Source organism: Agelaius tricolor, unplaced genomic scaffold, assembly GCF_023055355.1.
Source record: "Agelaius tricolor isolate 1412-34295 unplaced genomic scaffold, bAgeTri1.0.p SCAF_27, whole genome shotgun sequence".
In the NCBI taxonomy this organism is placed as follows: Eukaryota; Metazoa; Chordata; class Aves; order Passeriformes; family Icteridae; genus Agelaius; species Agelaius tricolor.
The window spans coordinates 7727102-7750506 of NW_027269287.1; the positions used below are offsets into that span (position 1 = coordinate 7727102).

Here is a 23405-nt window from a genome sequence, read left to right on the forward strand (position 1 = left end):
AAGGAAAAAAAGGAAAAAAATCTTAAATAAACCAAAACTTTCAGACTCACCATGTTTTGTTCCTAAATGCTACTGTATAAAGGCAGGTGGAAAACAGATGGAAAATAATTTGACAAAGGCCCTACACCAAACAGCAACAAAACCCACAAAAATCTTGTGAATAAAAGACCAGCAATGCTAGACAAAATACATCTCCCTTGATGTACATAAAGTTTAGCAGACTTCATAGAAATTTGGAAAGTGGACCAAAAAATCTGACGAAGATTAAAAAAAATGGGGAAAGGAAGAAGAGAGAGAACATGGTCCTCAGAGACAATCAAAACTAACAGAATCCCAAAATGTAAGCAGAATAGGTAACTCTTTGAACTTAAGACTCAAGTGCTTTAAAACCAAGCCCAGAACAGCATAGTAATACTAATTTTATATTTCTGGTAAAGTATGTCTTAACTAGCCAGGTGTTTAATTACCCCAAGGAAAAGGTACAAACTAAATGGAAAGCAATTACCTACTTATGTTGATATGTAAAAATTACTCTGCTTCAAAATATTCATCACTCTTGCATTAATCAGCTGGAGCAAATTTCTTCCCTCCAACAAATACACCTTTTCTCTTACTGTCTCTGAAACTTCACAAAACATAATACTATTTCAAGCTAATAGAGCTTAGGAAGGGAAAAATCCAAAATTTAGAAAGAATAGGAAATATCTTCTAGACTATATATAATGTTTCCCAATCGTTTAAAATGAGACCTGAAGAAACAAAGCAGTGAAGATCCTTTCAATGACATCCTGCTTTAGGAAAAGCATTGCCTGTAGGTGGAGGGACATGATCCTTTTCCTCTACTCTGCACTTCTAAACATATCTGGAATACTGTGATGGCTTCAGATGTTCCAGGTGCAATACAGACACAGACATACTGAAGTGAGACCAGCAAAGGGCGGCAAAAATGGTTAAGGGCTTGGAGCATCTGGTATCTGAGCACAGGCTGAGATAAACAGGACTACTCAGCAGGGAGAAAAGTCAGGGTGGAGTAGGAGGAGTATAATCAGTATTTATTAAACGCCAGAGGAGACAGAAGACCACTGAGCTAGTCTTCCTATTGTTGTTCAGTGAGAAGGTAATATACAACTGGACATTTAAACATTAAGAAAAACTTCCTTAACCTAATGGGGCTCAAACACTGGAGCAGGCACCCAGACAGGTGTCAGAGACTGAAATACTGTAGTTTATGGCTTAAACATTTTACGAAGGCTTTTTGTCCATTAAAACTGTGTAGTGAAGCTGCATCAACAAAGCTGCATCAACAAAGCTGCATCAACAAAGCTGCACCAACAAAGCTGCATCCTGTCTGGGCTCCCTAGGCTGAGGCCCTAGACTGTAAGGTAATTTAAGATAAAAATTATACTATTTTTAGGTCTGGGCTGGGGGAGAAGAATACTTCCACAGGAGGATGAAGCCCAGCAGCTGTCTTGTCTACTGAGGCCAGGTTTGTACAGGCACCCCCCACCCACCAAAGAAGGGAGGAAGAGGTTTTGGGTGAATGGTGAAAAAACCTCTGGTCAGAGGCAACACCCATCTTCTTACTCAAATTGGTTCAGTCACAAAAGCCACATCTGTGGGACATTCATGTCAGGGGCTGCTCAGGGGGTGTCATGGTCCATTAAATGCTCCCTTAACGGTTCCCCAGACCCTACACCAGAGCACTGCATGTGATGCAAAATCATACCACTGATACACAGTCCTGCAAGGGACAGGGTCAAACTTGCCCCCTCAGGGTAGGTACCTGGGCACTCCCACCTGACCCAAATATTTATTAATCCATTGGATTCTATTCCTTGTCAGAGGGGGACCCTCACAACCTATAAGACCAGAGGATAAATGAGACATCAAGACCCATGGAGGGGTGATATGTTTCTGCATAACCTATGTCTGTCACTCTTCCTGTCCTCCCACCCCTCACCCCTTTTTCTTTCTTTCTCTTTACTTCTTTACTATTAAATAAAACATCAATTTTTGTTATCAACGTTTAACCTATTTTGGTTCTAATCTTGTTTCGGGGAATATTCAAACCTTTGGAATTCTATCCATAATCCACAGAGAGCTCACTTTGCTCCTCTGTGATTAGAGTGGATCATAAAAACAGGTTATAGAATCTCTGTCCTTAGAGAGATTCAAAACTTATTATACTCTGCCACAAGTAATCTGCTCTAGCTAATGCTTCTCTGAGTACCGGGATTGGACTATACAATTTCCAGAGGTCCCTGCCAATGTCAACAACTCTACCATTCTGTGAAGATAAGAAAAAGCAGAAGTGCACACCAAACAAACAGATAGAGTGTATGTGTGTATGTGTGTGTTTGTGTGTGTGTGTGTACATCCATTTACAAGTTAGTTACCTCCCACAACAGCAATGACCACACAAGGGAAATGAGAATCATTAGGAGCAGTGTCTGGTTGAACAAGAATTAAGAGCTCATGGTCTTAGGGGTCTGTTTTGTGTTCTCAGGAATTCCTTTCTGATTCTGAGTCAATCTGCATGAAAAAGCCAAAATTTGTGCCTTCCTTACCCAAAGGGACAGTACCAAAACAATGCTTAATCTACATATACCAGGGAATACCAACATTAGGACCACCTGCACAAAAAAGGTTCAGCACTTGTGCACCAAAAGTCCAGTCTCATACAAAAAACAACAGGGAAACACAGAGGAAAGAAGTGATCTCTATTCTCAACCACTTCTCTAAGGTAGTGTCATCTATGTTTCTGTCCAATACAGTCTTGGGAAGCTCCTTTGGGCACCTCTGTGAACCTCCATGGCTTGCAGGGGTAGAGCCTTGACCAGCAGCAGGTTCATCTTGGAGTTGGCTGGCACTGGGTCTGCTGGACATGTAGGAAGCTTTTGCAGCTTCTCACAAGACCTTCTCACACCTGCAGACCTCTGCAACTAAAACCCTGCTACACAAACCCAATACAGAAGGCATACTCATATGGTTTTTTTCCACTGCACTTCTGCCTTTGTCAATGCACTGAATGAAGATACTCACTTCATAAGGAGCCACTCAGTATTTTGTCTAACCTTCTTGAGTTTTAAGTACAACCCTCATGTTTCTCCCAGCCCCAGTTCCTCCTTTTCCACACTTAGGTGCCTTTCAATCATCCTCTCCTACTTCTCTCACAAGCTCACTGTCTTATTTGGCCTCACATTCTATCCTGAGAGCTTCTAGCGCCATTCTGTTCCCTTTCCAAGTTCTCATTTGTCTTTTCATATCAAGAACTTTCACAGAGACACTGCCAACTCAACTTGTTCCCAAGCTCCCTTTGTCCACACTACTCCAGTCCGCTGGTTTCATTCATCCTGCCATTACAGAATGAGTACAGAAATGACATCACCAATTAAGAGCTTTCCTCAGACCACACTCCCTGTTGTCCACTGACAGCACCCATGCTCACCACAGCCCTGTGGCAGAACAAGCACAGCCAGTTGTTCTGTGGCGCTGGCAGGCATGCCCAAACAAGGACAGCACAGCATGTCTTCTACAGGTAGAATCACTGGAGATTCTTACACACCAATACTGAGGTTGATACCTGGCGCAAAAGTAGACTGTACCAACAACCTTCCTAATCCGAAACACAGCACCATGTATATAGTAAGGTATACCTTGCATAGATCTATACATACCTTTGGCGGTCAACTGAAAAGTGTTACCAGAATGTGCTGCGTAGGCACTTGTCAAGTTTTGAAGATGTGCAACAACAGTGATTCCACAACAAGGCCCACTCCCAGGTTTAACTCCCCTCACAGTACATTTTTTGGGGGTAGGTATATCTATCACCGTTTTCCATAAAGTAAAACATTACAAGTTATTTATCTGCTGTCCTATACTGTGAAAGATAAATGCAATTTAGAACAACCAACCAAAGAAAAAATACTATACTATCTACACCATGCTCCTTTTTTTGAAAGCTAAATAGTTAAATATTCTCACAGAAATAAAGCCTTCTTATATCTCTGTTAGTAGCAATCTCTAAAGACCATGATTCTCTGGAATTTTTAAAACAATGTTCTTAAAAAGAATGCCTCTGGACATCACCAGGAACGCAAAATCAGAGCTTCTCAAAATGAACACACCACTAGCTTTGAAAAGTTCAGTGTCTGAAATAAACCAGGTAACAGTTTTATTTTTCATCTCAAGAAAATGCAGGTAGGGGTTGACATAGTTACAGATTTGGACATTCCATCTCTGTATATTTCTATTCCTTCATTCCTGCTTCAACCAACTACCTCAAATAGGCAAAAATTCAAGCTTCTGCGTTTTTTGGTGTAGTCCTCTCACAATTATTCCTTAGGGAGTTACCCTAATTTTTATGACTACTTAAATACTCACCAGAAAGGAAGACAAGGATAATAGGACTAACAGAACAAAGAATGGAAAGACAAAAAATTTTTTTAATTCTTTAATTGCCAAGAGAATTATTTTGAAAGATAATGAACAAGAACTTAGAGCTCTCCTGCAGGAATGTACATGCAACCTATTTGATGTTAGTGAAGTTGATAGGATGATTCACATAAATGTAATGCTACAATTCGAGAGATATAACCTATTTAGAAAGAGCAACAACAGAGAACAAATGGTACTGTGTGCCAAAAATGTCACTGTCTGTTTCTGAGTCACTGACAATAAAAAAATCATGTCTTAATAAAGAAAGTACAAGTCAGGATACTAGCTGGGGTTTGCTACAGATATGAAAGCTCACACAGCAAGGTGGTTAAGCACATATTGCTTCTTGATGGAAATAAAAGTTTCATTATCACAGTGGACATAACACAGAGTGAAATAACCTGGAGTCTTCGTGCTGCTATTATCAGAACACGCTCAAAGTTTCTAAAAATTGAGGACAATTTCTTATACTGAGAAATGTTAAATCCAAGCCAAGGGAATGCTATGTTCAACTTCATCCAGGCAGATAACAAGTACCCCACTGTTTCACAGAGAGCAAATACAGAACAAAGACCCTTCCTGCCCCCAGGTCTTAGAATCAAAAGATATATTCACAAACACATCTTTGCAAAATGACTTTAGCAGTCCCACCCCCTACCCATGCTATCCCCTCAGCTGACAGAACTGTTTGTAGCAATGTGCAGAGAACCAGTTCAGGGAATCATATCTGAGTTAAACCAAAACAGGGGCTTGAGCTGAGTTAAAACTACCATCCTTTCTTGCTTCCCTCTCCTTTTTTTTTTTTTTTTTAAGAGTACACTTTTAATTTATCAATTTTCACCCAGTGCCACTGAGGTGACATAACTGGGATACAGCTGCTGCCTAAAAACTTTTTAGCCTGATTTGCCAACATGGCCAAGAGAGAAATATAGAGAGCGCAAAAGAAGGACTCAAGCAGTGATCACTGTGGTAGGAAGTTTATGCCTCCAAAATTCAAACTCTGCTATTCCAAAATGCAAACATTTAAAATAAAGTACAAGGAAACCTCCACCAATTTTTGACTTACTGATTAGCACGTATCAAAAGCAAGTTTGCATTTATAGTAGTTTTGATTTTGACGGCTATGCTTGTTCTGAGATCTTCCTCTTAGCCCTGCAGACAGGCTATGTTAACACACTCCACAGCATGGGAGATAACAACGTACAGATACAGAATTCTCTTTTCATTCAGATTTTATTTCACAAGACTGAATCGTATGCTTCAGTGGGGAGATACTGTTTCAATACAATGATAATTATTCAAGACATACAGACTGTGTGCCTGAGCACACTTATTCTTCTCTCATTTCACCAAGTTTTAATAATGATTTTATATAAGGGCTCTTTCACGGCCAAGGCTTCCTGTAAACCTATTTCTTCTTTGAAATACTTTCAAGTTTTCCTTTTGACTGTGGTGCCTGTATTTATTCAAATCTAGCCCACTTAACATTTTCCCCCTTGAGGTGGGTTTGTAACACACGTTCTGAAGAGGAATGGGATGCCCATTTGTTAGGAAAAAAAGCAAGATGTTTTCAAGATTTGGTATACATTGTGCATAAAAAAAGAATGAAGGATGCAAAGCTAGTTTACCATCTTCTTAAGTTAAACAAGGAGACTTAGATTGGCATGCATTGTGTGCCAAAAAATGACAGCCACCCAAATGCGCATTTCAAGGCTTTATATAGCCTGGCCTGCAGAACTTCAAAAGACACTATAAGCACTACATTATTTGTAACGTTTGGTCTTCAACACAGCATTGAAGACAAGCTGGAGAGTACCTGGCACTCTAACAACATGATCAATCAGAATTAATTTGTCCATATTCTCAAACAAGACATTATCACTCCAAAAACTAAAACAGAAGTATAAAACAGCTCCAAAGTACAATAATCCACCTCTCTTCATACACCTAAAACAGAACAATGAGGAGGTTCACTATGCCCATTCCTAAGAGAAAATATACCTCAGTCAAGGGATGACAAGAAACCAGACAGCCCACTTTTTGCCATGTCCCACCAGCAGCTTTCACTATAGACCAGATACAGTGAAGAAAGCTCTATGGGTCAGCAGAATATGTATATTGCTGCTGAAATGTCCAGAGAATTCAAATTAAGTACCTTAAAAGATATACCGCAAATGGAAAATGGCAACTTTATGGAGCTTGTAATTCAGACAAAGCCACGCTAGCTATCTTGGGAAATAGTTCACAATTTCTAAAGCTATCCTCCTATTAAATTTCATACTTTTTACCTACATCTTGGAGTTGCTTAGGGATACTTAAGAGTAATCAAGAATATTTTCAATACAATCAAAACATTTTCATCACATCCATCTTGAAAGAATATTAGCCTAAACTTTGACCTGAAATTTATAGTAAAATTCCTTACTACCAACGATAATTACCAACACTAAAAAAAGCAGAAATTGGGAAAATATAGTGTGATGGGCCTGACTTTAAATGCACAAGCCTCAAAAAACATAAGCACTAATATTACTGGTGCTTCAGGTATGGACCCACTTCCACTCAACACTGAAACTGGCTAAATTTGCAGTACAATTGACAACATAGTACAGCTAATTCTTATTTGAATCATGATCTCTTTTTCTAGACATGCAACATAGAAAATTCTTTCATCTGCCTCCCTGAGTGTCCTGGTTTTGGCTGGGTTAGTGTAGCTGCCTTTTGGATTTGGGATAAGAATAAGGTCGGTGGACGGTTCAGCTGTTGTTAAGTAGTGCTTACCCCAAGTCCAGAGTTTTCTGCGTCTCATGCTCTGCTAGTGAGTAGCTGCACAAAAAGCTAAGAGGCAGCACAGCACGGACAGGTGATATGAACTTGCCAAAGTGACATTCCACACCACAGAACATCATGTCCAGCATATAAACTGGGAAAGCTACCCTGAAGGGGGCATGGTGGCTCATCAGGGATGGGCTAGGTATTAGTCCGCAGGTGGTAAGCAACTGTACTGCACATTACTTGTCAGTCTCGAGTTTTCCCTTTCTCTCTCCTCTTCATTACAATTATTATCATTAGTAGTATTTAATTTTCTTTCAGTTATTATACTGCTTTTATCTCAATGCACAAGTTTTACCTTTTTTTCTTAATTCACTCCCCATTCCACTGGGGCGGAGGGAAAAGGGAAGGGAGTGACTAACAGGCTGTATGGTACTTAGTCAACTGGGGTTAAACCACAACACAGAATAAACTGCTTGCTGACAGAAGGGTTTCTTAAATTAACCACCATACCAAATATATTGATTCAGTGCTTTTGCTAAGACAATACTTATTTCACCAATGTATTTAAAATCAATACCTATAACAGCCAAATGTCTATATAGCAAGCTTTGCACAGATTGGTCTCCTGAATTTCTGCTGGCCAATAGAACCTGGAAGAATACAGAAACCACAATAGCAGAAACACCTAAAATTAGCCTGATAAAGTCTTACGTGGTTTATCTTTCCTCTTTGGATATGCACTCAACAGAATACAAACTGCAGTACCAGAAATGTTCCATGCAGATGGAAGTCAATACTCTTCAGGAGAGTGTAACAGGATTAAGAGCAGTGAAGACTTGACTAGACCACAGAGCAGGCAACCAGCCCCACCAGCAGTATCACTACTAATTAACTCACTAGAAAGATTGCTCAGAAAAGTGGTTGAGAAGCTTTCACCACAGTCAAAGTACAAGGTGACTCAGGGTGCAGCTCCATGATCTGCTGTAGTCTGTATGATATGCTTTTAGCCCTTCTCCTACTTCTAGATTCTCCACTCCAGTCCTACATCATTTCTTACAGACTCATAAAAGCATCTGGGTTTTGAGATACTTTGTAGTTTATCTAGTTCAATGACCTGCCATGGGCAGCATCACTTTTCACAGGACTAGTTTTCCCAAAACATTTGTCTGGTCTTCCACATCATGGGATGGGGCACCCACAGCCTCTCTGGACAACCTGCTCTCATGTCTCAGCATCCTTGCTGTAAAAAATTTCTTCCTAGTAGCTAACCTAAACTTGCCTTCTTTCAGTTTAAAACCGCTGCCCTGTGTCCTATCACAACTACTTGTACAGGCATTCATGTCAGTGACCAAGCTAAAGCAATGAGAAGCATTTCCTACCTCTAGTTTTGTATCAGCTGGATCTGGTTCTTTACCTGGCTCACTGTGCAGCCAGCTGATCTTCTGCTTGGCTTGGAGAGATGAGGCAGGAAGCAGAGAGGAGTGCTCCCCATTCCAGCAACAGGGATCTAATGTGAACAGGCTATGAAACTGCGCCCTGGGCACTTTTTTTAACAGAATGGGTCTGTAGCTGGAGGTAAATAACTTTTGGTCCACTCTGATTCATAGAAACACTCAGGTATAGAACAAAAATCATTACCAAAACCAGTGTACTAATAAGTAACTGATAATGAGCTAAGCAGAAAGGTAAGGATGATATAAAAGCATATCTCTTCACTTTCCAATAAAACTCAGTCGCATTACAAGAACAGTGTAAGGAATGCTGTGAGTACTTAAATATTAAGCTCTCTGTCCACACAGCAAATAAAATCCTGGAAAATAACCATGAAAAATAACAAATTTAAGCCTATTAAATTGTACTCTGGGAATTCCACTCAGTACAAATCTGTGAAACTCATCTGCAAGCTAAATAAAAATATGTACAATGATGATACCTGTAAAGAGAAAAAAAGTCCTTCTAAAGCACCAAACAAATTCACAGAGCAGTATTAAATTTCATAAGAGGATGTTTTCATGTCCATTGTTTGTTTCAGTAAGCTTGCGGAAAAAAAAAAATTAAAAGATATCTATTCATTCTTTGTATGTATGCTTTACTTCAAAGAATTCCAGTAATCTATTGTAAATCTAAAAAACTCCTCAGTCATGACAGCACATTGTTCCCCAAAGGAACAGTGGGTCAGATTCAAAGTACCAGCAATACAGTTGTATTCAGGACCTTTTCTATAGAGCCTGGAATAGGCAAAACCTCCAGAGTCAGTGCTGAGTCTTCAAGATAAAAAAAAAATAAGGTTGTGAACTTAAAAGAAGAGATTCTAAAAGATAAATCCCCACTGAGTAATTATAAGGAGAAGCTCTCCCAAACATTCGCTAACTAGTACATAAAAGGCAATTCAGTAAAGACCATGGTCAAATCAACTTGCCGATTTAAATATAGTCATAACTGGCTACAATCACTGAAAAGGCAATCTCAAGAAGACAGACAAAATCCAGGCACTGGTGAGAAAACTCCAATAATTAAAGGTATTTCACTAAGAGAGCAGTCTGAGTGTGCGCTGTGCATCTGAAATGATGATGGCCTTGTCTGCCTCCAGCTGCTCAGTACTGTTGGCCTGCTGGAAGTTTTAATCTTATTCCTATGCCTAACCACATCTGCTAACCTACTGCAGACAAAAAGAGTCAGGTCAGCTTAAACACAATAAATATTACATCCGTCTTAACCCACCATGTTCTGACAGAGGTGGGCTGGGCAGTGCCTAGACTAACAGCAGTGGAGGCAGGCACATCAGAGCTCCAGCTGACAGGCAGGCAGTAAGCACTGGCAGTGACTTCAGCAACAGCCATCACCCGGGGCTTCTATCTGGAGCTACCCTGTGAAGACCAATACTCTGGTCAGCAAATAATCTTTTTTTTTCTCTTTTTAAAGAAAGTGAAATAATATCTAAAACACCTCAGAAGAGCAGATTTAATCAATTTTAAACCCGAAGGAGCATATAAAGACATTCTTTCTGCATTTTCACATAGACTGCACTCTGTGACACACCCCAAGCCACTATCCTCAGTTGTTAAAATTTTAGTTTCCCCTACACAAGAGCTTTTTCACTTTTTCCCGTGTAGTTACAAAATACCTATTTTTTAAAAACCTGTGGGCATTCTTTAACCAAGATGCTATCATAAGACTGCTTTGCTGTTTGTAACAGAACACCACGCCACTCTCTTTCACCCTCTGCCTCCTTAAAGATGCCAAGAAAATACTAAGGGTTAGTACAAGGACACTACATTTCTGCTGTATTATGGGTATTTATTCTCCTTTGAAGGCAAATATTGTTAACACCCCACTCTTCAGTGTCACCAAATCAGTGCTCCATTAACATCAAATGTATCCAGTTCGCTTTGTAACTGTTAATAATTTTACAACACTTTTTTTGCCAATGATCGTATGTCCTGAAGAAGGTCTGTTACTTGCTCATGCAAACTTATTACTTTAGCCAAAAACTTCATGCAAAAGAACTGTAAAGTGGAAGACATATTTTGTGACAAGCTGGCTTATGTGGTTCTGAGCAGCTTGGCTTATGTAACACCAGCATAAAAAGTTAGGTATCTGGAAGGAAACCAGCTCAATCTCTCTCAAAAGTTTCAATATTTATCTTTGAAAGAAAAACGAAGGCAACAGTTCCTCAAAAAGCAAAGAGAGGGGGTTTTGGAAAGGGACTATAGATGCCCAATCTCTCCTGGTTTAGAATTACAAATTTTGAGTTTTCTCCCTACCAAACCAAAACCAAGTAAAAGTAACAATTTAAACTGGAAAATTATTTCCCTACATTTGGATAAGTCAGAAATGGCAAGTATTTCATGCACCTTTCTAAGCTGCCAGAACAACTACAAGAAACTTAAGTCTAAAAAGAAGTGTTCAATCCCACCCAATTAGAAAAGCAATATTTGGAATGAAAACTATCATTCAAACCCAGTTATAGCATAAAATCAAGAATCACGCTCAAATGACTTTTTATCATTTATGGCTACACAGAAAGCTTGCATTAGGCAGTGGGGAAAACTGGCAAGTCTCGTTTGACAAAAGCAGCTGACAGCACCAAAACCTGCAGCAATGCGTGTAAGGATACATTCCGAAAAACAAACCCCTTCGATTTTATGTAGAAAATTGAAATTATAACTGTCAAACGTGGAGCGGCAGCAGGCACAGCGCAGCGCTAGGCAGAACCTGGGGTCCAGTCCCGGGCAGTGACACCTGGCCCCGCAGCCCGGGGCACACGGGCACTTCTACACCCGTTCCGGCAGCCCACACGTGGGCAGCGCGGGCAGCTCGGAGGCAGCCGCGCCGCTCCGTCCGCTCCCGCCGCCGCTCTGGGCCTGACACCAAGCACACGGGACGCCCGCGTGTCCGCGGTCTTCATCCCAGGGCAGGGCTGGAAAGGCTCCTGGGCACCGCCACCCCGACTGGCCCGCCGCGGGCGGCGCGGGGGCCGGCCATCCCCCTGCTGCCCGAGGGCCCGCGGCCGCCGCTGCCCTGCCGGGCCGGGCCGGGCCGGGCCGGGCCGGGCCGGGCCGCCGCACGTACCTGGCGCTGCCGCCGGCGGAGCGGGGCGCGCGCGGCGCCGTCACGGGTAGCGTGCGGCCGCTCTGGGCCTAGCGCCGCGCGCGGCTCCGCCCGCCCCCTGCTGGCTCCACTTCCGGGGTCCGCTCGCGGTGACGTCAGCGCCCAGGGGCGCGGCGGGGAACCCGGAAGTGGAGCGCGAGGGGCGGTGGCCGAGGGGCAGCGGGCGGGCGGGGCTGCCCTGGAACCGGCCTTTGAGGGGCTGTGTCAGGATAAAGTCACGGAGGGAGGGACGGGGCTGTGCTGAGAGGTACCAGGCGGGTACCGGCGTCTAGATACCGTGCTGTTGCTCGTGTGCTGGTAGATCTCACTGGGAATGTCGCGTTTCCACTCCCAGCTTTCCATTTTGATCACTTCGGAATTTGTAAAAAGAAAAGACGATAAAGTTTTTAGTGTTATATGTGTCAGGCCTCTTTAGAAATACATGAGGACTGTGTCGCATTGGCCTACAGTAAAACCCTGATGACCACAAGCAGTCCCAAGACTTTTGTACTTACATAGTGAGAAGCACCTGGGCGTGGTTTCAAGGACACAGTGTCTTCCTTCCTTGAAAAGCTCTCCGAAGTTGGTCAGATGACTGCTGACAACCCGCACCATGCAAATGCTCTCATGGTTCTGCCTGCACTGGATGGTTGTGAAGTGTTCCTGTCCCAAGGACGTCTGAAAACTGCCACATGCCACGTGTGCAGCTGAAATGATTCACCCCCTCTTATATCCCAGTCATGACTGATGGTAAAATTCAGCAAACTAGAGTCATGGACAGGTAGGTCTACGTGGAAGAAACATTTTTAATCAGTCACTCACAGCTGCTCTCTCTGTAATGACCCAAAGCAGCCACCTTGTATTTCTGCTCTCAGTGCAATAGTTTGGGTAGGAAGAAGTCTTTAAAGGCCATCTAGTCCAAGCCCCTCTGCAATAAGCAGGGACATCTTCAGACAGACGAGGTTGCTCAGATCCCTGTCCAGCCTAACCTTGAATGTTTCCAAGGATGGGACACCTACAACCTCCCTGAGCAACATATTTTTGTGTTTTCTGCAATACCTAAGGAAGGAGCAAGTGAAATACTTTTCTTCTTTGGTGTAGAAGATAATATAATCACTTGGAGAACTAGTCTGCTTACATTTTAGAAATTATGTTTGAGCCTCTCATTGAGACTATTTTCCCTGTATTTCCCATGTTAGAAAAAAGTTGCACTTAGATGTAGGTCTATTATGTTTGAGAAATTATGAGGTCTATTATGTTTGAGAAATTGTGTTTGAGCCTCTCATTGAGACTATTTTCCCTGTATTTCCCATGTTAGAAAAAAGTTGCACTTAGATATAGGTCTTTTGGTGAGACATTAGGGATACTATTGATGTAAGCAATCTTGTCCTCCCATTTGAAGTTCATTCCATCTCTCTTTGCAGAGATGGAATAGCAAGTACTGCTAAGTGGCAAAGTGAATTAGGTTAGTACTGACTCATGTTAAAAGTAGGTGATTTATCAGGGTTTTAATATGGTTCACTATCATTCTCCATCTCTTGCAGTACCCAGAAAAAAAAGCCCACATCCCAAACAATAACTAAAACAAACCTGTAGAATATAGAAGTCTAGATCAAGTTTCAGGGATAGTTAGTGTTAAGTACTACAGCTAAAAATGTGCTGTGTCTCTGATCTTGATACAGCCTTTTGTAATTACAGGTCCAGGGAAGGATTTAAGGAGGGCAACTTTATTGAATCAAGTCAGAGGATGTTACGGGTTTGGAGATGCTTGACTTACAAAGAGATGTTGACCACAGATTTGAAGCTCTTCAAAACTTCAGAGCTCTACAATGAGGTAACAGTTTGAAAGGGCAGGTTTCCAAGATTCGTAGGACTGACCCTGAAACTCCAAATATCAGATTGAAAAGGAACCAGAGGTAGTGTGTAGTTAATAGCCTTTTGCTGGAAGATGGGCTTTTATCTTCTGTTTGCATATAGAACTGTGAAGTTCTGATACCTTCCCAGACTTCTGTGAGCTACAATAATACCAGTAATAGGCTAATACTAGCAAAAACATCTGCATGCCTGTTAAATGCCAGGTTGGATAGGGCTTTGAGCAACCTGGTCTAGTGTAAGGTTCCCTGCCAATGGCAGAAGGGCTGAAACAAAATCATCCTTAAAGTTCCTTCCAGCCCAAACCATTTTATGAGTCTCTGATTCTATGCATGTCTGGTAAGGTTCTTGAGCTCACTTTTTAAAAATACTAAGTTCAGCCTGTGACCTAACACCACCCATTTAACTAGACAATGGCACTGCAGGGATGGTGACTTCACCACCTCCCTGTGCAGATCTTTCTGTTTCTTACATCCTATGCCTGGATAATTTATTTTGGTTCTTGCTATTGTACCAGAAGAATGATATATAAATATTCTTAAATTCATCTTCAGCAATTTTTGCTGAAAGTTGAACATACATAAATCTGTTGTGACATTCACTCTTATGCTACATTATATGTTCTCAAGTGTTTTTACAGTCTTTTATGTCTTTGTTTTTCACTTACTGCTTTTGCATTTGTTGTAAAGATTAAATAGATACGATATATATTTCAAGTTACCACTCATAATTCTTTGGTCCTGTATATAGTTTTTAAAAAATGCCAGACTGATATGAAAAGTTTTGGTGGAATGAAACAAAAATTGAAAGCAACACTCATGACAGAACTTTATGATCTGTGTTCTACTATCTACTCTGTAGATATATGGGTTTATGATGCAAACCTTGCAAAGTTATTTCACTGCTCTTGTATGTGCAAACAATTTAATTGTACTTTGAATTTTGAAATATTTGATCCCAATATAACATTACATGATTTATTTTTGCAAGAATGTACTCAGCATACCTATAATTTTTCCATTCTAAACTACCAATCCCTCAACTCCACAAATGATTTTTAAATAAATTATGCATTTTAAATGCTTTAGATGATTGTTTCAGGGTATTATATAACTTTAAAAAAATGTACAGCTGCCATTTAAACATTTATGTACACAGAAAATGGAAAAGCAAATACATGTGCCTTTTCTGTTATGTACTTAAAGGGCACCTTTTGATGGAGGTGCACCTTACAGTGGAGTTATCTGTGTGCTGATACCAAAGTCTGATGGTGGTACAGCCAGTAATTATACAGACCCAGCACAGCTCTTGGAAATAAAGAACAGACTGCCATGTTCTGGTTAAAGGAGGCCAGATGACTAAAATTACACATTTGTGTTGCATTAATGCAACAACCTCTCTCAGTTTCTTCATTCATAAAGCGGAAAGGCATGTGTGAAACTTGGGAGACTTAACTGAAATTTATTGTTGTTTGAAGAGACCTAATCCATTTCCCTCTGAAAAAAAATCTTCACAGCACTTGTTTGGCCATTAATTTCCTGAAGTTAATCCATACCTGCAGGTAGGATTTCTGTCAACAGAATTTCATTCCCAAAGCCACCTACCATTTCATTCTCTTATTTCCCCAATGTTTGCCCATTATCTAGAGAAAAGAATAATCTTAATCTACATAATAAAATCCCTTTAAGACATGTTAATTATAGGGAATATGTATGTATTTATGCATATAAGAAGTGTCCTGTTACAACTCGTTAAAGATTAAATTTCTGAATTTTACAGACAGGTGAATATCCAAGTGAAAATGGCTACTACATTTCTTGAATGATAACCTTGCAGGTGGTTGGTCTCAATTTTACATTTATTGAATTCTTGATTCTCTAAGACCCTGTATCAAGTTTGAGAAGGCATAGGCTTTACTGATTAGTATTTAGATATTTGCAGATTGTGAAAACAGATGTGCTGTGGATTTCCAAGGGTGAATTTAATGTTCAGAGAAATTAAAGAAAATGAAACCTGAAGCAAAATACACTAGTCACTAGCAGCACAGCAGACACTATCCCAATTAACAAAGGTAGCTTAGAACAATGCAAGACCATAGATTCATGTGGAACATTAGGAGCAGAAGTGTTCGAATCCTAAACCTGAAATGACTATATGTGTAGGACCCACACAGCTTTAGGTCTGTTTAACAATCAAGAAGATTAAATATTGGTCCATGTATAACTGAGTGGCAGCAATACTCACTCTGTAAATTACAGCAATACTAATAAACCAGTAAGTTTGTCAAGGATGCCAGTAAGGCAGTATTGAGGTGGAAAAAAAAGCAGTCAAGCTGATCCATGAAGAACTATGTGACCCTATTTCTTTATGGAAACCAAATATTCAAAAGTTATTGACTTTTTACCTCAGAAACACAGATTATGGGAAAAATTATTAAATTGTTGGATATTAAACAATCACAAATTTATCAAAGTTACTTGTATAATCATATTCCATTCTCTAGTGAATTAATCTAGGGACAGAGTATACATAAACATGTCATTAACAGGTATTGTAAAGAACATTCCTGGGAGCATTGCTAATCATTCATCAGGTATTTTCTAATGACTGAGTGCTTGTATTTACTGGGAAAGCTGAAAAGATATTGTTTTTCCAAAAGGTTGCCCTAAAAGAAAGAACTTATGTGCTGTTGCAGCAAACCTCCATCATTAATGAAGTTTGAAACCTGTGTTTGGCATGGAAGACATGGTATTCTGTTTGACATAGTAACTGGAAAAAATCAAACCTGTTGAATAAGATCATGATTATGTGGGTTTTTGCCTTACTTCCAGATAGAGTATGGATGTAACTCAGAGCAGTGCAAACACTGAGGCTATTGTCAGTGAGAGCTTGGATCAATTTACTGCAGAGACTCTATAATCATGGTGGAGGCACCAGCCCCGGAGGGACTGAAAAGATGTGCAAATGTGGCTTGGCGTTGCTGGGTTAATCGTTAGACTTGATGCTTCTAAAGGGAAAGACAGAACTGTCCTACTGTTACCCAGTGGGTTACTGCTGAATTAATGCATCAAGGAGAAAACCTAGTGAATGGGACACAAAGGTCTTGTTTTGTTGTGTCCTTTTTTTGTGTGTGTTTGTCCTTTTGGAGGTTTTTCTTTTTGTTTGTTTGTTTGTTTATGTTCTGCTTGGGTTTTTGTTTTGTTTTTGTTTGTTTGTTTTGTTGGGGTTTTGTTGTTTGGTTTGTTTGTTTGTTTGTCTTCCCAGTGTGACTGTTTAAAGATTACAAGGTGTGTGAATTTAAAGGACAACAGTCCATTTGGAGCAACTCCATGTATGGACATTTATATGTAAAAGTAAGTGAGGCGGGTTATTCTGGATTATTTGGTTTCACTTGTAAAATGTATCTTATTCATAAGAGTTCCCTGGAAGAGAAGTTTTTTCGCAAAAGGTATTTCAGTCAGTTTTACCTCATAGGCAGAAAATGTATAATGAGCAGACACTTTCTTCAGTAGGACGTATTACATTGTATCTTTAAAGAGATGTTTGCAACCTACTAACAGCTGAAGTTGTCATGGATATTAAGGTTTTCATCCAGTAGTGAAATTTGTACCAGCAATGATTTCAGTGACTTCTTGTCAGCTTAGGGATAGTTGTCTGTTAAATTTAGAAAAACAGTCTTAATTCAAAAGAGTACTTTACTCATTAGCATTTGGTAATTGTCAGTTCTTCCTGAGATACTTGTTATAGAATAACTTTCTTCAGGGAAAAAAAAAAGTATTTGGATTTATTTTTACTTCTTTGCATGAGGCCTTAGATTTTAGAGTGTTTTTATGTCAGCACTGTATTTTTTCACTTGCTGCAATAATTAGTAACAGTCTATTCTCAAATGATGCTGCCAAAGAGGAATAATCTGGTTCCTCTATCATTTTACTGATGGATATTGCAAGGCCTTTAGCCCCACATGCGCAAGACCTTGCATGCTTTCCTTATACTGCCTTCCTGGCAAAGTCAGTTAGTTTAGTCTGCATTTCAAATGCTGGAGTCCAAAGGTAGAGGATAAAGCAAGTTCACCTTTACTCATTACACCTAGAATACTTTTAGAGATTCTGCTTCCCTTCATAACATTGTTTACAATATGGAAAATTGCTACAGAAAAGTGGCTTTCCTCCAACCAGAACCTCCTCAAGATCTATCTAGTCACTTAGAAATCTCCCTGTTGCCATCAAGTTATTCTCTCATTTCATGTCTAATTGGGCAATGGATCTAATTCTTCTGTCTTTCAACTGTTGCCTTGGGAGTGTGAGTAGTATTTGTCACTAGAAATGATTGCACATATTTTTAGGGAGCTCCAAAAAATAATATTATATCAGCTTATAATTGATGCTTTACTGTACATAAGACTCACTAATACTTTGTGAAGACCTTCCAGCTGAGAGGGAAACTGAGTATTTCTACCAGCAGAATCTAATTGGAAGAAGCCAGCCTCATGTCTACCATGCACTGCTGTGATGATGTAAAGGTGAGAACATCCATTTGCCATTGTGCATTTTTCCTGAGCAAATAGCATAGATACACATCGAATTCCCTCTCCTAGAATAAAGCATGTCCTATGAGAGTCTGTCAGGACAGCAGTAACTAGAAAACAAGGCTGTGTCTAAATGTTAAGCTGTTCCCAAAATATCTTTCTCCTCTCTTTTTGCGTTCCATTATTATTAATGCAATTTCAATTTTTGCCTTGCTTCTAATTTTATTAATTACCTTTCAAAAGATGAAAGATGTTAAGATTTGGAGCATTCTGAAGGGGACATTAAACAAACCTAATTAGAGATATTCCATGCCATGAAGTCTCCCATTGAAGCCTATTTTGTAAAAGGAGCTAAGTATATTTAATTGTTAAATAATAATTAGGTGTGAGCATTAATGATAATGTATAGTTAACCTAGTTTGCGCTATCTGATCCAATTAATTTCTATAAATGCAATAACTTCCTTTTGAGCTAATTCAGTTGAGACACTGAGGCCAGCTCTTGTCCTCTCAGAAAGGTCTGTTGTACACAACAGATTCTAGTTTTTATTTTTTTATCAACTTTACAGGAGGAATTAACATGATCAGATTGCAGTAGTCATGAAACTTGGGGCACACACTGTAGCCAACAAATCTGACTTCTGTTGCTTTCATTTATTTAGGATAAACATACATGTGAGACATTCCTGGATCAATAAGTAGTGTCAAAGAGCCAGGACATTGCTTCATTCTTAAAAATTAATTTAATCTTAAATCAATATTAGAATCAGCAGAACTTTTTAAAGAATATAGAACTATTGTTTTCTGAAGAAAAGCCAAAGAAAGTAGCAGTCTTACAGTTACAAAAGTGTTCCTAATTTTACACACAAGTATCTATGGAATACATGTGCATAGTAGAAAAACAGTCCTTTCAATTTTCAATTAAGTGTTTACATCTAAAGCAAACAGTCTTGAAAAATTAATGGCATGTTACTTAGCAATCTTGTTACTTAGCAAGTTGTACAATTCTTATTATTACTGTAATTTTATTGAATAAATATGAATGTTGTAGAAGTGTGTATTCAGCATTAAGTAATATTGCCAATATTGCCAATATTGTCCCTGTTATACCCTAAAGGTTATTTGGAATGGACACATTGCCAGCAAGACCAAAGAGGAATAATCTGGTATTTCTCAGTATGATATTTCTCAGCTCTGATATTTCTCAGTAAGGATTGTGGGTCAAGTAGAATTTAAAATACACATTTGTTTGTACTCAGACATCATAAAAGATGCACATATAGGTTTGGATAGGAAAAGCATACAAATAAAATACTGTGCAAAGGTTCAGCTTTTATGCTGTTATGTTCTTATGCACGTTAGTCATTGGCCAGTCAGAAGTGGGATTCCCCAAGGCTCAGTATTGAAGACAATACTGCTTAATATCTTTATCAAATTGTTTTTATCTTTATTTGGACCAGGGACTAGAGGGCATCCTCAGTCAGTTTACAGATGACACCAAATTGAGCAGGAATGTTGACCTGTTGGAGAGTTGGAAGGCTTTACAATGGATCTGGACAAGCTGGATCAGTGGGCTGAGGCCAGTGGAATGAGGATCAACACTTGTACTTGGGTCACAACAACTCAAATCAATGCCACAGGTGTGGGGCAGAGTGACTGGAAAACGGCACTGCAGAAAAGCTACTAGTCAACAACCAGCTGAATATGAACCAGAGTCTGCCCAAGTAGCTGAGAAGGCCAATGGCATCTTGGCCTTTATCCGAAATTGTGTGACCAACAGGACCAGGGAAGTGACTGTATGGATATTCCCACTTAAGTGTAAGTAATAGGTTTTATTCTCAATTAGCTTATTCACTTGCAAAATTTATCCTCTTCAGAGTAGGTATTTCCCAGAAGGGGAGCATTTTCACAAGAAGTATTTCAATCAGTTTCATCACATAGGCAGTTTATGTGACTATACAAAAAGTTAATTATGTATAATAGATTTTAATAAAATAGCAGAGAATATTCTGAACTCCAATTTCCATGTACACTGACACATTATTTGTATGGCTTGGAACGTGTGTTCCTCATTTGTCAAAATACCAAACCTGCTTTCATGGAAGATCCCGTAGACATGTTTTAAACCTGAAGTCCACCACTAATCTTTAAAGGTGAAATACAAGGCAAAGATAAATGGTTTTCACATTTCATCACTTCCTTTATGATCTGAAATTACTACACTGGCAGCAGAGGAAAATGTCTGCTTCATTTTTTAAATAATGTTTTTAGCATTTTCTAAGCTACAGTGCCTCACAGCCCTTTTGTGTTGCAGTGTTGTAACAGGATCTTTGAAGATTCGTAAGATGCAATTGTCCACATTTTAATTATAAATGGTCTGATGTTTTATATGAAAAGAAAAAAAGAGCAATTAAGAGGAGAAAAAACAGCATTTCAGGTAAGACCTTAAATCAGCATTAGTAATATGGTTACCCATGATGTTGCTGAAACCTTTAGGGGAAAAAAGCATGCCTTCATCCTACTGAAGTAGTCTAAGTTATGTCCATAATAGCATATGTGTGAAGATATGCTGGGAACACAAATAACTCTGCTCAAATTGTGCCCTTAGCAAGACCCTGACAGAGTCCTTCATCAGGTAGAAAAAGTAGCTCCATTGGACTTCTAAAGAAAGAAACTTACAGAAAAATTATGTATTATTTCTGTACTGCTAAAGAGATACTAAGCAGACCTTCTGTATTAAAAATGTTGATAGTTTTAACCAGTGTGTAAGAAAAATATTTAGTATTCAGAAAAATATATAATATTCAGAAAATTTTGAATATCAATCCAGGATTACTTTGAATATGAAATTTTACTGCATTTATTTTAAAAAATTATTTATTATTTACTCAATTCATTTTTAAGATAATCCTGTGAGCACTGCATGCAAATAATTATTTTAAATAAAAAGATGCTTCTCAAAACTTACAAAATTTATCTATTATGTGTTTTTTAAACCATAAAATACACTGGATGTTAAGTAAGTATTTGTGAACGCAGTAATGCTGATGCATTTTTGATTTGGAACAATGGCCAAGCATACTCATCCTGGAGCAACTCAAAAAGGACTGTAGCTATATAGTCTATACCTTTCCCTCTCATGTATTTTGTGATGTAATAAACAAGCACCAAAGGAAGGAAAAGGTCCATGAGTTACACAAACTGAGGGTAGGCTGACTCCAACTCCAAAGTGGTGAATGGAAACCAGAAACATTTGCTTAGCTTGTGTCTAAAATTGCATTATTTTCAGAGTGAATCTTGTATTTTTGAAACAATTCTTTGTCATTCAGGTTTTTGCTTCTGCAATACTGAGATACAACCTCCTTGTTTGGGACACTGACATTTTCCTATACTGTTCCTCACCTTATGCATATGTGAACAATTGCTTTCTGGATAGGGTGACCAGACAATAACAAGGGAACACTCTCTAATTTAAAACTTTTTACTCAAGATACATATTTCTGAGCTTTCTAGTGCTGTGAGTTATGACATTAACTTAATCTTGTTGAATACAGAAGAAAGGTGCTACCCGAAACCTGTCAAGGTAATTGTTCTTCTTTATCCTCTGAGACAGGAGTTCTTTGTGTCAAATAAACATTTCTTAAGTGTTCCACCATAATGTTCTCCTCATCTTCAAGATCTGCATCTTCTTTCATCTCCCACCTGAAAGAAAAAACATTTTATCAATTCTTAATGTGTTTTAAACTAGTCTTTAGAACAAGTAAAAAAATACAGAACTTGTTTTTATCAATTCATTGCCCTCCCCAGCCATGGTTACTCCAGTTGAGATTACTGAATCATGCAAAATACAACCCCCACTTGGTATGGGCATGAAGCAATTGACACAAGTTGTCAAAGCTACTACAAAATCTTACATTTACTGCAACGGTACATTTTTTTTTCCATTTTATGTGTCACACACACATTAGTAGAGGTGGAAACCTTGTAAAACTTGCAGAGAAAAAGTGGAAGAGCTAACAAACATTTTGGAAGTTAAGCAGATGCTCTCAATACTCTCTAAGTTTGCAGTGAAATATGACCACATGAAGTCCAACCCAATTATTTAACGTGAGTTGTTATAATTCTCTGGCATTGACAGTACTATTTTACAAAATACTACAAAACTGACTGGCTCTTTTGCTTCTTTAACCATCAAGTATAACAATCTAACCAAAAATAGATTACATCAAATTCTTCCTTCCCCATGTGAATACTCATTTCTAGTTTAGGATTAAGAGCTAATGTCACTAGAACTGTAAAAGTGAAGGACTGTGAAGATGCTTATTTTTTTAGTAGTAGTAGTCAAATATAAAACCTTACAAGTCATGCAGTATTTTGTTAAAGAAAATCAGGATAAAAAAAGCAGTAAGAGTGCTGATACGTAGCCAGGTAAACTTTGTATCACTGCAATTACGCCCACACAGTGGTCTCTTCTTTTACAAGCTCTGTGGATATTTTAAGAGTTTGATATCCCTGTAATATTAATCTCATTCTCTTCTAAGTAGATAATAGAGTGTAGGCTCCCAGTTCAGACCACTTGAAGACAAGAGGTAAAACACCAATACTAAAACTAGAAATCACATTAATCAAGAATTAAAACTAATAGGTTATAAATAAGCCATAGAATGATGCAGAAAAGTAGATGTAAAAAATGAGCCAAACAAGGACTTTTGCTTTTAGGAAACTGTCAGGAGCAATACTTTAGTCCTGTCCCCACACTTCTTAGGTCCTTATTCATACTGCAAAAATGAGAAGCCATATACAAGTTTAGATTGGTGAATAAATCAAATATACTACAGAGTGGTGGATTGACTATATTTCATTACCTTATATTTCGAAGAAGAGAACAGCTAATTTTGGCACTAGAGCATGGTGTATACTTTGTATCTATTTTAAAGCTTACTAAAACCAGAAGGAGCAAGTGCTCTGTTAGCACAATCTCATTGTTAAAAAACAATTAGGAAAAAATATGCTCAAAGACCATACATAAATTAGCATATATACTTCACACCTTTACCTTGAAAACTGAATCTGACAACCCATATTACTGTATTACTGCCTGAAGGAGTATCTGAACAAGCAAAGCATACTACGAATAAAATTAGAAGCACTGAATGCCTATGGTCAAGGTTTTGCCATAATTAGCTTCCTATTACTCCACTCATATG

At 38.9% G+C, this 23405-nt stretch overlaps 2 protein-coding genes across 6 annotated transcripts in view; both read right to left on the reverse strand.

The window, feature by feature from the left end:
- ARB2A (ARB2 cotranscriptional regulator A) overlaps positions 1 to 11922 on the reverse strand; it is a 262424-nt gene extending 250502 nt beyond the window's left edge. For 2 of the 5 annotated variants that reach the window (XM_071448708.1, XM_071448709.1), the window contains exons 1-2: positions 11785 to 11922; positions 9934 to 10079 (exon numbers count right to left, since the gene is read on the reverse strand). The gene's annotated coding sequence lies outside the window, so the exon portion shown is untranslated. The remainder of the gene's footprint in view (positions 1 to 9933; positions 10080 to 11784) is intronic. The other 3 variants (XM_071448712.1, XM_071448707.1, XM_071448711.1) reach the window with 2 other exon arrangements.
- Positions 11923 to 18831: 6909 nt separating this feature from the next.
- Positions 18832 to 23405, reverse strand: part of KIAA0825 (KIAA0825 ortholog) — a 233101-nt gene continuing 228527 nt past the window's right edge. The window contains exon 20 of the mRNA XM_071448657.1: positions 18832 to 21900. Coding sequence (XP_071304758.1) covers positions 21777 to 21900 — 124 coding nt within the window. The 3' untranslated portion in view covers positions 18832 to 21776. The remainder of the gene's footprint in view (positions 21901 to 23405) is intronic.